Source organism: Mytilus edulis, chromosome 1 (assembly GCF_963676685.1).
Source record: "Mytilus edulis chromosome 1, xbMytEdul2.2, whole genome shotgun sequence".
NCBI classification, from domain to species: Eukaryota; Metazoa; Mollusca; class Bivalvia; order Mytilida; family Mytilidae; genus Mytilus; species Mytilus edulis.
Genome location: NC_092344.1, coordinates 73,324,878 through 73,343,326, shown reverse-complemented (window position 1 = coordinate 73,343,326; position 18,449 = coordinate 73,324,878). Strand labels below are relative to the sequence as shown.

The following is an 18,449-nucleotide window of genomic DNA, read 5'->3' as shown; positions in this document are numbered from 1 at the left end:
AGCCGATCGTAAGCTGATGATAAGATTTTTGATTGATGTGGATCAGCTATAGATGATGACTATTCGTTTTTTTTTAGACTGTCACAAAATTACTTAAACAAAATGAATACCTCAATGTTAGCCTTCTAGAAAGGAAATATATATATAAATTCATATGTCTACTGTCTGATGCAGGTCCATCTTCTCTGTTGTGCCTAATGAAAAAATCGAAGCATGTATTTATCAAATTAAAATAATATACAGAACTCGGTTTTTGTGTGACGCACAGTTCGTAATTTTAGTATGCTGTTTTTGCATACTGTCTTTGATTAATTTTAGGTAATCGTTGTTATTCTGTAATAAACAAGTCAAAATGTACAATTATATATATATATATTATTTATGTACTTCTCTGTCCTGCGTTTTCTTGCATTTTTTTGTACTATATAACTACTGTCATGTAATGTCATTTTAGCAGTATGTTTAACATTGCCACAAAACGCAAGGTTTGGCTAGCCACAAAGTAAGGTTTAACCAACCATGTTTCTTAAAATGTCATGAACATTGTCATGAATATGGCATTTATTATTTTATAGTTAATTTGAAGATATGCTGCATTTTCGTTTTTTTTTTTGTTGCCCTTCGATTAATGTTTTTGTCATTTCGTTGTTTTCAATTTATAGGTGATTCATTTCCACCAGTTTTAATTTGTTAGCCGGATTTTTTATCTCTCAGTCAATTTCTGACTTTTGAGTAGTGGTATACTTCTGTTTCCTTTATCTTTCATTCGTCCGTATTTTTTTTTTATAAATATAAAAAAGAAGATGTGGTATGATTGCCAATGAGACAACTGTCCACAAGATACCAAAATGACCCAAAATTAACAACTATAGGTCACCGTAAGGCCTTCAACAATGAGCACAGCCCATACCGCACAATCAGCTATAAAAGGCCCCGATATGCCAATGTAAAACAATTCAAACGAGAAAACAAACGGCCACATTTATATAAAACAAAATTGAACGAAAAACAAACATGTTACACATAAACAAAGGACAACCACTGAATTACATGCTCTTGACTTAGGACAGGGAGATACATAAATAATGTGGCGGGGTTAAACATATTAGCAGGATCCCTACCCTTCCCCTAACCTGGGACAGTGGTATATCAGCACATGGATTTAGTGTAAAGACGTCATAAATAGTCAGATAAAAACATGACTTTGTGCAATGCCAAGATAGATTGAAGATTCATGAATGTAGGCATTTTTTGGGGGTCACTGTTTATACACTGATGTCTTGATTTCATTTGTCCCAACTTTATCTCCATTGATACTAAAACTGCAATAAAGAATTTGGTGTCGGTGGTGTGGGTGTTGTTGACGATACTGTTGTAACATTAACAGACTTCTTAACTCAACAGCTGCAACACATACATAATCCGAAATTAGGGTTGTACTGTTGACACAAGTACGATTCATAGCAAAATAATAAAATACTGAACTCAAATGAAAAATACAAAGCGGAAAATCATGGATAAAATAGCAAAATCAAAAGTCAAATACATTGATGTATTTCTGTAAAAGACATTATAATAATAGCTCAATTCAATAGTTGTAAACTGCCGTCAAAACGAATGGATAACACCGGTCATACTCCTTGCTTGGTACTACTGTTGCCTTTATTGGTTCAGGCATTTTCTTAGGTAGAAAATGCTAGGTTAAACCTTGTATTATAGATAGCTAAACTTTACTTATGATAAGTTAAGGAGTGTGATTTATCCTTTCTCTTGTGAAAATATTTTTTTTCTAAACCTTTTTATTTTAATTTAAAGGTTTTTACTTATTTTGATAAGCAGTAAATCTGCTGAAATTGACTGTTACCCAACTGCAATGAAATATGTTTTGAACTACATGACCTTATCAAATGCACTAATAAATATGCACCAATTTTTACATACAAATGTTGATCGTTTTAAAAGGAACAGACCTGGCAATGGGTTAAGTTGCAACTTTGAAACCAAGAGTAGTAGTCTAGTAGTTATCATCGTCTGGGGTCGAAGTTTAATTATGAGTGTGAAATTGTCTACTTCTTATCTTCTTATCTTCCTGAGTGTTTGTTGACATCTTCCAACTTTTAAAAAAGAAACTGTTATCATCGTGATCACATATCTTTATTTGTGAGAGTTATAACTTGATACAATTAACATGGTTCAAAGAATTTAGTTAACGGCAACAGTAAATGTCATTATGATATAAGTTTACTTTGTTATGCCTCTCATATGTCTATTTTAAATAAGTTTTGAATCTACACATGTAAAGTTAAGTATCAATTGATATAACATTTACTATTGTGTTCACCATTGTCAAGGCGTTAGAAAAATAGAAACCTGAGATTGAGACTTAATGCATAACCCAACGCGAACTGTACCCTATTGCCGACTACTACAAGATAGAAACAAAAAAGATACCAAGGTGACATTAGAAATAAAATAAAAGCAATAAAAGCAAACAAACAACAACAACATAGGCAAAAGTAAAAATGAAGAAAAGACAAACAAGCATGACACAATGATACAGAGGAAACTAAAGCTTATAACTCATAACCAAAACCAAAAAGCATCGTTGAGCTCTATAGCTAGCAGCTTATATTTTTTTAATTTCTGAAGAGTTCCAGTGTTTACTGTTTCAATTTGAAACCATCAATAGTCAGAAGTAAGTTGTTTTTTAATCCTACTGTATAAGTAACCAGTTTATTTTACCAACATGTACTTACATGTTAACAACTAACATTGAATCAGATGTAATTTATATTACAGTTGCTAAACGTATGGACGGATTTCAATTATATGTGACCAATACATCAAATATTCCGCCTCTTGGTTATCGCTGTTATGCAGATCCTGATCCTGGATTTCCGAACATCACTCAGACAATACCCTGTAATCAACTAGGAAAATATGTCATTTATTACGATACAAAAGGATCTGATGAAGATTCTAGTGTCCCAGGACCAATTGTTGAACTGTGTTACGTTAGCATCAATGGTAAGTTTATTGACATTGTCTAAACAACACTTTCTACTTCACCTTACCCTAATTGCTTCTTTTCCTTGTCTCTAAAACATGATGACTGTAATTTAAAATATGAGCATGTTAAGTTTGTTTATGTTGAAAAGAAAAGGCAATCAAAACCAATGAGACAATTAAGTGACCAAGTTCATAGATAATGTTGAATAATTAAAACAAATATGTATCTCTAATGATGAAAAACGCGATCTAGATTAATTGAAAGTCTATGCATAACTAAAATTCTGAAATAAAAAATGTTGAAAAAATTATAGAGATTCTAGTAGTTATAATCAAATGCAGACCTTAATACGAGGTTTTATCAATCGTTTTCTACATACGGAAATGTCTGTTTCTTATAAAGAATACGTATTGCTTTCCAAGTGTTTTATGTGTTTGGGCTTTTGATTTTTGAACCTTACGAAAGGACTTTCTGCTTTGAATTTAGCTCGGATTTTTGTATTTTTTGATATTTTGTTATTTTCATACAACTTGTATGTAAACAGAACGAGACAAACTGTGCGTGCCTCACATGATAAAACTGGTTGAGAAATAGATCTTAAAATGAGTGCGTAAACACAATAATCATTCCTCAATATGATGGGTGCCACTCGTGTTAAAGGAACTATTCAAATTCTTGGTCGGCTCCTGGGTCAAACACTGGTTTTGGTAAAGTATACGTTTCTCACTCTAAAGTTTTCTTTGTATTGTGGACTGAAGTCTATTTTCATTATTTTGTAATTTATTCAAGATTTTTCAAGTTTTCTTCGACATACGTTGCTAAATTGTCCTTCTTTATCTTTTCCCTTTTTCGATTTTTAAATTGATTAGATGAACAGTAAAATTATGATTTTTAGAAGGTGGTGGCGGGAGCAATACCGAGATCAGAATAGACTATTTAGACTGTTTCTGTTGGATGATTAACGTAAATAAGTTATTTTACTTATTCTTGAGTTCATAAATAATGAAAAATAATCATTTATAATTTTTATTATCATAAACTATTCAAATAACACATACATTAGTTTATTAGATAAAATTGAGAATGGAAATAGGGAATGTGTCAAAGCGACAACAACCCGACCAAAGAGCAGACAACAGCAGAAGGCCATCAGTGGATCTTTAATACAGCGGCCCTTGAAATGTGTATTTGTTCTGTGATAATGGACGTTATACTAAACTCCGAATTATATAAATAAACAAACATTAAAAATCAGACAAGATTAACAAAGGCCCTAGACTCCTGACTTGGGACAGACGCTAAAATTCAGCGGGATTAACCATGTTTTTAAAGATCTCCCCTTATACCTCTAGTTTATGATGATAATGGTATATGTATCATTTTGTAATTATAAATGGTTTACGTTATACGGATTTCAGGTTGTCAAATGGGTTATTGGGGAAGTAACTGCGACAAAGTTTGTCCCGAAAATTGTGTAGGGCAACATTGCTACATTGGAAATGGTTCCTGTGTTTGGGGATGTAATGCCGAAAACTGTTTGGGTAATAATTGCAATAGAGAGACGTCAGTGTGTACGGATGGTTGTAAACATAGACGGACAGGACACTATTGTAACAAGTGTAAGTATCTGGGCATTTTAAGGATCAATTACAAAACAGCTTTTACCACAATTATGATACACTTTTGATTTTTGTTGACGGCTGTCCTTCACAACTATTGATTACAAGGCTGTCTAATATAAAATAATGAACAGTAGGCTTTGCCTTGATCAAGAGTAGAAAAGCTAGTAATTGACATTTTTTTTTAAATCATCCATCTACTTCATCTAATTATTTGTGTAACTAAAACTTTTATCTGTTCACATGGTTCCGTCTTCATTAAAAGAAATACCCGGACCAGCACTGGAAGTACTTTTATTGTATTATCCAAAGATTTCAAGTCCTTGTATTATCGAAACGTTTTTAATGATGCATATATGCATGGTCCAAACACTCAAATGGTCCGACCCGTCAAAAACAAAACGAATATATACTAATATGGTCCGACCATTCGCGTATGGTTAGACTATATGAGTGTACACGTATGGTCTAAATACTCATATGGTTCAGAACATAGTCGTTAGACTCAATACAAGTGCATATTTAAGCTTCACTTTTTACTTAAATTGAAAATTACCATAAAGAATATATGATAGTCAATATTGTGTTTTGCAATTGAAAGAAATTATATACTTCTACTTAAAATTACAATATGTACTACTGAGTCAATGCTAGTGGAAGGTAAGGTTAGGAAGAGGTAAACAACCCAGTAGGTACATCTTTTAAATACGCGTGTTTAAAATACGTCAATAAAAGGATGGAAATAGGGTATATGTCAAAGGGACAACACTGACCAAAAGAGCAGACAATAGCCGAAGGCCACCAATTTGTCTTCAACGCAGCGAGAAGATCCACCATCAGGAGTTGGGCCTCAGCTGGCCCCTAAATAAAATTGTGTACTAGTTCAGTGAAAATGAACGTCACACTAAACTCCAAAACAAATAAATGAACTAAAATTTAAAGACATACAAGACTTACAAAGACCAGAGGCTCCTGACTTGGGACAGGCGCAAAAAATGCAATGGGATTAAACCTGTCTTGTAAGATTTCTACCCTCCCCCTATACCTCTAGCAAATGTAGAATAACTCGATTTTAATAGATGAACGCGTAACGGTAGAACAAATCAGTAATACATTTCTTAAAAAGCAAATACAAGAACCACTTGTAAATGACAACAAGCATGCATACATTAGAAGCCAACATTTACATTTGACATCTGCTTCGATCACCTTGAATATACATACAAAGATTCACACTATATACATATGCTATTACAGATAATATGGCATCTGATAGTTTAGTCTCGCAATATCCAAATGGCAGTGAACTTGCGAATAAAGCAACTGATGGATATAAGATATCATGTTCAAGAACACAGGGACATAATGTAAAACTGCAGGTTGACCTAAAAAAAGAAAGCATAGTGACAGGAATTTATATAACATTGGGTGGTATGTTTGTTTTCTTTTCATCTTTTTTAACAAAGTATAGAGATTTTTATCATAATATTACCGTTTTGTCACCTACATTTTTTTTCATTATTATATAAAAGAAATTGAATAGCATAGTTATAATTAATTATATTGTATTCTTGTTATGTTATTCGTGTCCATTTCAGTGATACCTTGTCAAGATCACTGTGAAACATTTAAAAGGACATATTATGATCTAGGCACTTATATTAGCTAACTTTGCCCTCTTGTTATTGAAATTCACTCGAGATGTCCCTAATGAGTCTATAAAAAGTTGTTTAAAAATATTTGATCAATCAACAAACAGTCGTTGTTGTGTAAATTAGTTTGATTAATTGTTGGTTGCTTAACGTCCAGTTACAAATATGTCTTATATGTTGGAACGAAAACAAACTAACAAATAAGACAATAGACAATTTCTGTAATAGAGAAAAAAGTAAAATCACAGAAATACTGAACTCGGAGGAAAATTCAAAACGGAAAGTCCCTAATCAAAGGTCAAAATCAAATGGTTAAACACATCAAACGAATGGTAAAGAACAGTCATATTCTTAACTTGGTACAGACATTTTGAAATGTAGAAAATGGCGGATTGAACCTGGTTTTATAACTCTATATAGAGGCCATCCGTGATGAGGGTCGTGGAATTAGAACTGTTAATGGAAAATGAGGGTATTTTGGATAGGGACAGAAATTTACCAAATTGCACCAGAACCTTACAAAGAGTTTTGCAAGGGATCTTAACGTGCAAAAAACGTGGAACACTCTCTACACAAGAAACATAAATAAACATCCCTATTTAGACCGGACGTCTTACTTTATGTCATTGACTTACAAACACAATTGACCTAGTTAAAAAAAATGCCAACTTTTGTATTATTCCTATAACTTTCACCTTAAGTAACTTAAGAACTGTTACTTGTTTGTCAGAGAAATTCTGCAAATAAACCCGACCACAAATATCTGCAAATATGTCAACATGGCAGTCAATTACTTCATTATAGAAAAAGGTGAAATCACAAAAAAATACTGTACTCCAAGGAAAATTCAAAACGGAAAGTCTCTAATCGAATAGCAAAATCATAAGCTCAAACACACCAAACGAATGGATAACAACTGTCATATTCCTGACTTGGTACAGGTATTTTCTTATGTAGAAAATTGTAGATTGAACCTAGTTTTATAGCTAGCTAAACCTCTGATTTGTGTGACATTCCCATCAAATTCTATTATATTGACAACGAAGCGTGAACAAAACAAACAGCCATAATAAGTAAAAGTGTCAAAAATACAACAGTCAACCTAGTGTTATAATCTTTATCATAATAAAAACCAAACAAAAATGTAACAAAGACGCACAAAATGGCATATAGACTAAGCATATTCGTAAAAATTAAAGACAAGAATACACAAAATTACCATAGTTCAATAATACAATGACGGGGTGTATAAGTACAGAGCCACGTCATATGTGTAACAAAGAAACATAAAAAGGCATATAGGCAAAGCACATAGCAAAAATGAAAGACATGCAAAAACATGTTTTACAACAGCACAATAACAAGATGTATAAGCCACGCTGTGTGACTCGCCGTTAAACCAAATATATGCATATAAACTAAGCACATTAACATAAATGAAAGACAGGAATACAAGAATATCATAAACAGTAATGACGGGATGTACAAGAACCACACGTATCACAAATACAATACAATCTAACAAATATTTAACAAGGAAGCACAAAAAGGCATATATCAAATTTACCAACCTCATTCATTGCTTCCTTATTTTTGTAGTTTCTTTATGTATGTTAAATCCACCAATTAAGATTTTACTGGAACCAATTTGTTCGATTAACACTGACTCTAACGTAGATTCGCACGTTTGACGTCAGAATGTAAACGTTACACAGGTAGAGATATAATATTTTATCGTTTAAAGTATTTAAATATACATGAAATACACAGGCACTGCCTTTTAAAGATGGTTTTACTATTTTTGCATTTTTGGGGGATAACTACAGAAGATATAGGGAACCTTTTATAATCGAAATGTTCAGCAAAGTCTAATCTACAAATAATTCAAAGGAATCAATTTGTTAATTGACCCCTTATTAGGTTTTTTGCCCTTGAAAACAATCTGTTTTTGTAGATACTATAATAAGTAAAAAGAAACTGCTTTCATTTTAAAAAAATTAACAAAAAAGATCTACAAGTAGTTCAACATAACGGGAAATAAATGAACCCATTTAGAAGTTATTGTCATTAAAAGCTGTTGTTTACTTACTTAATTTATGGATCGAAGATTGTCATAATAACAAACAAAATTCAGTAAATTGGGATATATCAATACTAGTAGGCCATAGACCCTTTTTTATCTGTTTTTGCGTTTTTTAAAACCTATACTTGATTGAGACAAATGATTTTATCAAAGTGTTGGCACAACGACATAAACTATTAGTCTACGTCATTTAGTTTCTGGTCATTGGCATTCATAATCAATTTTTTTATAGCCGAAATTGTCAACTGACTCCACTTAGTGAACAGTAGTTGTCGTTTGTTTATGTAATTTATACGTGTTTCTCGTTTCTGGTTTTTTACATGTATATAGATTAAACCGTAGGTTTTCCGTTTGAATTGTTTTACACTAGTAATTTTGGGGCCCTTTATAGATTTTTGTTCGGTGTGAGCCAAGGCTCCTTGTTGAAGGCCGTACATTGACCTATAATGGTTTACTTTTATAAATTGTTATTTAAATGGAGAGTTGTCTCATTGGCACTCACACCACATCTTCCTATATCTACAGATGGGTGCAGTCCTAACCTTTACCCAATTTATTACTTTTTACAGAAACTATGATAGATGGAGAGCAACTATTTGAGGCAAACATGGTCATCGAAACAAGATATACAAAACAGAATTTAATAAATATGACACTCAATATAAGATTTATAAATATTGAAACAGATCTGATAGTAATTAAGGTAAAACACATATCAAAATCACATATGTTTACCAAGTGAGAAATCGAGGCCTATTGGACCTCTCAATGTCGTTTTATTAAACCCATGTCCACGGTTAAGCTGGTTTCATCACTACAAATCAAATAATTTATCCACATTCAGTATGTTCTATGTATATGCTAGGAACATGTAGGACCTAGATTTCCTATCTATAGAAATAAAAATAGACACTTAACTTTTGGCATAATTTTACGAAGCTTTGTGCAGATTTCAAGCGCTAAGTATTCATTTCAGTACATTAAGGCTTGGCAAAAAGTATTTCAAACCTATATTTCTCCAGTGTCTATTATATTTGAAAGTCTTTTAACGGAACATTTAAACAACGGTTGGTATTATTAGTTGCATATATCACAATTGACTGGATTAAACGTTACCTTAAGGCTATAATAATGTCAGTTTCATAGTCCAGCACAATTAAATCGGTTACAAAAAATAGCGTCATCCAATTTTCCCGATGTTTTCATTTTCCATGTTCGGCTTTCCGTACCATTCCATTATGTAGCATCATAAAACAGAACCTTCAGTTAAAGTCATTTCATTTCAGGTACAAGATTGCTACGTTTACTATTTTCGTATCATTTTCAGTGTAACCATTGTACTCAATGATAAACAGTTCAGCTGCATTTGTATTATTCAATTAGAATTAAAATTCATACATTAATAAACAGTAGTATACTTCTCTTCAAACGTCATCCCTTGATTTAGACAAAACAAATTCGGGTTATAAACTCCTACCGAGGGAAACACATTAAATATAAGAGGAAAGGCAACAAATAACAGACACACTGAAGTGCAACAGAAATAAAAACGACAAAGCAACATACATAGAAACGAACAACTGCCATATTCCTGACTAGGTACAGGACATTTTAAGACAAAATTCCATTTATAAGTTCGATTTTATCTATTTAGAATTTACTACAAAGAATGGTATGCATAGTGTGTATGCTTCAAATACAAGCACCTGCGCAAATGGAATTGTGTTATATAACGAAAAAGATTTGCCTACAGAAATCCATTTTTACGAAGTTTTCAGATATTTGACTTATTTACCTAAAATTCAAGGTTCTTCATTTGACCTTGAGGTATGCGAAATTGGGATTATTGGTGAGTATTTTTCCGATAACAATTTTGAAGCTGATGTCCATAATTATAAATTAACTGTTAACAAAACTTTGAATTTTTGAAACACTAAGACTTTTCTACCTCAGGAATAGATTATCTTAGCTGTATTTGGTAAAACTTTTAGGAATTTTTGGTCCTCAAAGCTGTTCAACTTCGTACTTAATTTGGCCTTTTAAACTTTTTTTTTATTCGAGCGTCACTGATGAGTCTTATGTACACGAAACGCGCGTCTGGTGTAAATATAAAATTTTAATCCTGGTATCTTTGAGTTTATCTATACATGTTATATATGTTATTACATTAAAATAAAATGCATAACATATACTTTGCATCTCTAGGATAATTATTACACAAAGTCTAGACATTTGCAAAAAGTTGAAAAAACAAGCATTTGTTTCACGTATTAAAATCAAGTTCAAACAAAGGTTGTGAATAAATTTTAAAACGACAAAATAACCACCACATGTATTTTTGTGTCAATTTGAATAAATTGACATCGATTGTAATGCAACTCTTCTAAATTTGTATTATTATTATAAATTAACACCCAGTCTCCCATAAAACCATGCAAAACAGTTCACAAGTGGGGTCATCAGATACGATTGAAACTTTGTGTGCTTAAACAAAATAATTAAAGAAGTTCATATTAAAAATATTTCATATTGTTCTCATGTCTTTCGGCTTGGAGATGCTGAAATGTACCTGGAACCAGTTTCCCATGTTTAAGACAGTATTTTTCAATGAAATTGACCAATTTCAACACCCTGAATCTTAAAAATGCGGTAAAAAAGATAGAGAATGATGATTTATTGAATAATCAAGTGTTAAAGCTTTAGATACTCATCCGTACATACATTTTTCAAGAAACAGTTTCTGGATTAATACAAGGGAGGTAATCCAGTAAAACATATTTTTAGAAAATCATAAAAAGGACATATTTTAAAAGCTATCCAGCCTTGGGTCCATTAAAAATATTAAGATAACTCACTTTGTTTTATTAATTGGAATACTTAATTATGCCTTTTGGCTAAGAATTTGCTGGGGTCTCTTGCAAGTACATTGTAGAATTCTTCTCGAAAAATGCCTAAATTTACGTTTTCTATCTTATAAATCAATGAAATTAAACTAGTATAATGTGGATAATTTTGGAAATGTAAGTGGTTTTTTTTTCAAAAGCAGTATAATGATTAACAAATTAAATCAAAGTAACAATGAACATTGCTAAATAACAATTAATGGTAACATATATATTGAATTTATATGGTACAAAGGATGATAATCCAGTAAAAATGATTTAAAAAAAAATAACTGTTTTCAAACTTACCAATTCTTGGTACATTAAACATAAAAGTATATATCTATTTGGTTATATTAAGAGACATAGTTAATAACGTATTTAAACATATACGATGGGAGGGCCCTTGTTTAAGTACTTTCTAAAATTCTCCTTGAATAATATTCAAATTTGCCTTTCTCTGAAATCAATACAATCATATATCATTCTACTGTAGACAATTTTGTGAATGTATTTTCTTTCTTTTATCTAAACCATTATAATACCTAACAATGTAAGTTAAACTAACAATGAAGGCAATACATTCAAAATAATAATGCCATAGATATTGATTATCTATGGTACAAAAGGAGGTAATTCTGAAAAAAAAATGCATTTTCAAAAATCTGAATAAAATAAATGGATTTTTCTTCAAATTTAATGTTCTTCTCTTATTACATCTTAAGCGTTTCAATATTTCCTTTCTTTTTATAAAGATAAATATAAAACAAAGCCTACCAAGGTGTAATAAGAGAATGTTTAAACTAAAACCATCGGGATTTCTTGTACGATTCTGTTGAAAAATGTAAAAATTTGCAGTTGTTAATTTTATAACAAACATTTATAGAATAACAATCTGTATATCTATACATAGTTTCAAAGAATATTTTATAAAGAAAAGAGCAATAATTTAAGAAGGTGTAAATACCTAACAAAAAATACAGTCAAATTAACATTGATTTTTATATAACAAATCGGATAATACAAAGACATCCAATTATAAAAACAGACTTCTTAACTAATGTGTAATGTCATATTTTTACTAGAGTTTACTCATTATTATAAAACCATCTCAGGTATTTAAATTTTTCTTTTTATGAAATAATTTCAAAACATTTTTCTTCCTTTTTAAAGTTGACATCTTTAGATTGAAGTTTTCAAGATACATGTACTAGCAAAAATTAAAAAAAAAAAAGGTTAACAATCTTCATTATAAGGCTATAAGTCGTCTGACGATTTGAGCCATGCAGACTTTTTTGTAGTCCTTTGATTTTTGCCCCTATAGTTTCTATATACCTATATATTAAACTATTAGACTATTTATGTTGCAAAAGTGACACATAGCGATCCTATATTCTTTCGTTGGTAGCAGCGGCGTCAACATTTACTTTTTTTTTTAGACACCAATAACTTGGTCAAAACTAAGATTTTATGAAATTTGAACAGAGCTTGTTAATGTTAAGCTTTTTTATGGTTTAGAGATAATGTCTGAAGCAAACTTTAGAAAATACTTTATATATTTTTTATGTTAAAATTACACTTTTACACTGACACAAACAATCGCAGCCTTCATAACGAGGTCTTTTTCAGTTTTTTTCCACCTTGCTTAAATAAAATGCTTCGCTGAGCGCAGTCTGATACGACCGCAGATGTCAAACATTGAACAGTTGGGCAAAATTTGGACACAATCAATACTTAAGCTTGATACTATCTGAATTTGGACTGAAATCAAGTTTTTGACATTCGATAGGTTTCTGACACAAAATAAATATGGTCAAAGATCTTACAATTTTGTTACGCAATACTGGGCAATTGAATTAGAAATTGGAAAAAAAGATGAATCCCTTTAATGAATTGGGAAAACAATCCCCCGCTTTTACCTTATTTGAAACCACAAACACAATCCCAGCCTCTCCTTTGTATAATGGAAACTTGAAGTACTTTCCAGAGGGATCCATATACTTTAACACAAGTTATTGTCTAGAAACTAGGTAAATGCTTGTTTTTGGCCCTTTTTGGCCCCTTATTCCTCCATGTATGTGTATTAACCCCAAACTCAATCCCAGCCTTCCCTATGTTATACGGAACCTTGTGGTACAATGTCAAGAGATCCATACACTAACACACAAGTTATTGTCTGGAAACCAGAAAAATGCTTGTTTTTGGTCCCTTTTTGGCCCTTTATTCCTAAACTGTTGGACCCATTACCCCTTAAATAAATCTCAACCTTCTACTTGTAATATTAAACATTGTGGTACAATTGCAGAGCAATAGGAATACTATATAATACACAAGTAAGTATCCTGAAACTAGAAAAAAGCTTGTTTTTGGCCCCTACTTCGTAAATAGTTGGGACCATCATCCCCAAAATCGATCCCAACCTTCCTGTTGTGGTATTGGACCTTTAAAAAAAAAGAAATCCATTCACTTAAAGTAAAGTTATTGAGTTTTCGGACGACGACGCAGACGACGACACCATACCGTTATACAATCCCAAAAAAATGTTTGCAGTCGTATAAAAAGCATAATATATAAAAGCCAGAAGATGTGGTATTGTAATAAATTCTTTTACATTTTTTCTTGAAATTTTACAACTTTCTTGTGCCTTTCAAAACGCAACCTTTATTTATCAACTCTTCATGGTTTTCTTAATTTATATTTGGTAAATCTTACAAACTGACTATAAAGACCTTCTAAAAATTCAAAAATAATTGCAATATGAATAAAACAACAGACTTTCAATGTCCCCCCAACTTCTAAATGTTTGAACTGGGCTCATATTCAGCCATGATCGTTTATCTTTAGAAAGCAATGGCATTAATTTTGTCAAAGTTAGATAACGATTGATTATACTAGATACTTTACAATACGAATCGATGCGCGGACAGACGAACGGACAGCTTTTATATATCACCAGCCGCAATGTGATGCTGAGGGGACAACAAGAATAAATATTGGGTATATGTCAAGGATATAACATTTCATCTCAGAAGATAACCAGCCAAAAATGTACACCCATAGGTCGCTAAACGATCTGCAACAAACTGGGAAACCCGACACCATGTAGTTAACTCTATATGGCCCAGGCTGTTGTTAAAAAGTTGCATTTTCATTTTTGTACAATATTCTGTTACTTAATTGGGTCTTTCCACCGTGGACCTTTCCGTGGAAAGACCAATTGATTTTGTTCTGATTATTATTTTTTTTTCTTCCGCCTAATTTCTTTCTTGCGTAGTATTGTTGTTTCACAAGATGTCGCTTAGATATTTGGAATATGATATCGTAAAGTGTATGCGCTTTAAAAACTGACAACTGCGTAACCAAATAATTTACGTTGTAAGAGTTACCTCCCCAATCACTGTTTTTCTTGTGGCCACTACTCCTCCGTAACCGTAAAAGATTACGACAAATTTGTTTTTCCAATTTGCTCATTACGTCTTCAGGATTAGGATCTTAAATTGACCGAAGCTATCCGGAGACTCTATATGAGAGTTATTTCCCCTTTTGCATTTGATATAAGTGATATGCATATGAACTCATGAACTTTTAAGCGTATAAACCTAGAACCGCTGTATTTGGTGTCCTGGGGTCCCAACTTAAAAAATGAGGTAAAGGTCAAAGGTCAAGGTCATGATCTAAATTTTGACATTCACTTCAAACTGCTTTTTCTTTGAAAAAAGTTAGGGGTAATTTTGAAAAAAATGTGTGCAAAAAGTTAGTCGCGACATTATTTATGTCGTGAAATTTTGTCGAAAAAATATGCGTAGTATTTGGGGTGTTTTCATGCCACTGAAATGGAAATATCAACAAATTTACTAATTATACCTTCAAACTTTACAGCTCTCATGATGCGTACATGCAATTTATATTTGTAAATAATCCAATGCCCACAACTACCTATTTAACACCCTCCCCTTTTTTTTAGGAATCCCATTTCTATTTTATTATAAAAATGCTAATCCATCTTTTTTATAAATAAATTTCTTTCTGAAATAAAAATCTATTCCTGCACAATAAAATATCTGCTCCAAATCATGTACATGTATTTCTGAAAATTGATCAATAAACGTTTTGTTAAAGTACTATAACACCAGCATTTATAGCATTTTTGTGTGCATGCAATGAATGAGTCAACCAGTGGTCAGCGGTCACCGATTGGACAATAGTTTACCTGTAAAATAAATCGAGAAAATATATTTTCCGTTAGCAGTACAAATCACGTGCAATCCGCTTAACGTTCCAATCTGGATTGAGAAATTAAAATCAATGATGTAGAAATCAATCCAAAGTTCATAAAAAGTAGTAAAATCCTAGAATCAAACTTCTAAACATGCATTAAAAAACAAATCTGTGTTCCCGTAGATACGTGTACAAAAAAAGCATGCACGATCCGACATCAATGAACTGTAAATGAAAGAAAATTAAATCCGTTTGCACATTCTTTATACATAGGTGTGCTCAGGACGACGTCTCTCTCTGCAAAGGATTATAATAAATCTGTTTGACTATATCAGCTTGTTGACGTCACAATTGCTGCATCCGGTACTACCTAAAATGAAAAAGGGGTTTTCCCCTTTTCGAAAAAAATTAAAATGTGCACGTACAATTCAAACCATGCAGGTCAGGTTCGATTTACTTTAAATACAAAATTGAATACAATGCACACACAATAAGATTAATAAGTAAATAAGACACATATCCTTGGAAACCCTATAAAAAAAAACATTTATAAAGGAAGATGCAAGGACTTTTTTTATAGGCGTGTATATATCCTTGCATGTTCCTACATATATCATAATTTCAATACAACTAAAATGTTGCACGGACCCGTTTTCACGTGTTCCTAGAGGCTAGGTCTCAAGTGTTTAAACACGGGCACTAGGCTCTCAATGCCGTTTTCACGTGTTCACAGAGGCTAGGTCTCAAGTGTTTAAACACGGGCACTAGGCTCTCAATGCCGTTTTCACGTGTTCCTATAGCTAGAGGCTAGGTCTCACGTGTTTAAACACGGGCACTAGGCTCTCAATGCCGTTTTCACGTGTTCCAAGAGGCTAGGTCTCAAGTGTTTAAACACGGGCACTAGGCTCTCAATGCCGTTTTCACGTGTTCACAGAGGCTTGGTCTCAAGGGTTTAAACACGGGCACTAGGCTCTCAATGCCGTTTTCACGTGTTCCAAGAGGCTAGGTCTTACGAGTTTAAACACGGGCACTAGGCTCTCAATGCCGTTTTCACGTGTTTACAGAGGCTAGGTCTCAAGTGTTTAAACACGGGCACTAGGCTCTCAATGCCGTTTTCACGTGTTCCTAGAGGCTAGGTCTCACGTGTTTAAACAGGGGCACTAGGCTTTCAATGCCGTTTTCATGTGTTCCAAGAGGCTAGGTCTCAAGTGTTTAAACACGGGCACTAGGCTTTTAATGCCGTTTTCACGTTTTCACAGAGGCTAGGTCTCAAGTGTTTAAACATGGGCACTAGGCTGTCAATGCCGTTTTCAAGTGTTCACGGAGGCTAGGTCTCAAGTGTTTAAACACGGGCACGAGGTTCTCAATGCCGTTTTCACGTGTTTCTAGAGGCTAGGTCTCAAGTGTTTAAACACGGGAATTACGCTCTCAATGCCGTTTTCAACGTGTTTCGTGAGGCTTTAAATGTATCTATTTATCAATCAATCAATCAATCAATTAATCAACCAACCAACCAACCAACCAACCAACCAACCAATCTATCAATCAATTAATTTAGCAATTAATAAAAAATCAATCATGTTTCAGAGGGGAAAGACCGTTAACAATTGTTTTTAAACAATTGATTTATATTTTAAAATTGCTTTGATTAATGTCACATTTTTGACGGTCACCATGAATATGCAATTATAATATTATTACAAACATTAAGTTCTGAATTTACAGTATTTCAAGTTTCTGCATTAAGCTAAATTATGATTTGTTATTTAAATTAACTACAACTCGTTAGAACTGATTAGTTAATCAAAACTAATGTCTCCCCTGTAGAAGTCACTCTTGTAAAATAAAGACTGCAATTGCAATAAAAATATATAGTGTGTAAGTGGAACGATGCACTGAGCGGGACATTATCCCAGGGGAAAATCCTTAGCTGTACTGCAAAGGTCTTTCCCGTTATATGGCCTACAAATTGCATACTTCCACTTCATTTTAACTGTGGTGGAGAGTTGTCTCAGTACACTTTTCTTTCATATTGACATGGCAAGACATAATGTTTTGTTTTAGTCTGTCATATAGAATGACTTTGACCTTGACCTTTAATTTGACTTGAAGGTCAAATATCAAGGTCATTATCAATGGTAGACAACTCATCATATTTAGGTGCTGACATTATGTGTAAAGTATTAAAAAAAAACTTCTTCAAGGAAGAGAAAAATGTGTGCTCCAGTAAAAAAACGGGGAAAAAAATCAAATATTTAACGTTAAGGTTCAAGGTCAATTGGCAGTTTTCGTTTTCTGAGATATACTGTTTTATTAGCTCACCTGGCCCAAAGGACCAAGTGAGTTTTTCCCATCACTTTGCGTCATGCGTCCGTCGTCGTCGTCGTCCGTCGTCGTCCGGCGTTAGCTTTTTCAATTAATCTACCAACCAACCAACCAACCAACCAACCAACCAATCTATCAATCAATTAATTAAGCAATTAATAAAAAATCAATCATGTTTCAGAGGGGAAAGACCGTTAACAATTGTTTTTAAACGATTGATTTATATCTTAAAATTGCTTTGATTGTTGTCACATTTTTGACGGTCACCATGAATATGCAATTATAATATTATTACAAATATTAAGTTCTGAATTTACAGTATTTCAAGTTTCTGCATTAAGCTAAATTATGATTTGTTATTTAAATTAACTACAACTCGTTAGAACTGATTAGTTAATCAAAACTAATGTCTCCCCTGTAGAAGTCACTCTTGTAAAATAAAGACTGCAATTGCAATAAAAATATATGGTGTGTAAGTGGAAAGATGCACTGTTTCAAATAAATTTAACATTTTATGAATAGGGGGGCTAGGACATGAGGAACATAATATATGGTACACTAAACTGGTCTAGTCATGATATATTCATTAAGGTATTTAGTTTATAGATGGGTATCTGAACAGTGTTTATAAGAGGCGCAAACTCCACCAAAAACATCATT

The 18,449-nt window shown here is 32.6% G+C and overlaps 1 protein-coding gene across 1 annotated transcript in view; it reads left to right on the top strand.

The window, feature by feature from the left end:
- The first annotated feature begins 5,276 nt into the window (after positions 1–5,276).
- LOC139482734 (receptor-type tyrosine-protein phosphatase epsilon-like) overlaps positions 5,277–18,449 on the top strand; it is a 109,491-nt gene continuing 96,318 nt past the window's right edge. Inside the window, exons 1-3 of the mRNA XM_071266832.1 lie at positions 5,277–5,289; positions 5,887–6,060; positions 10,019–10,213. Coding sequence (XP_071122933.1) covers positions 5,277–5,289; positions 5,887–6,060; positions 10,019–10,213 — 382 coding nt within the window. The remainder of the gene's footprint in view (positions 5,290–5,886; positions 6,061–10,018; positions 10,214–18,449) is intronic.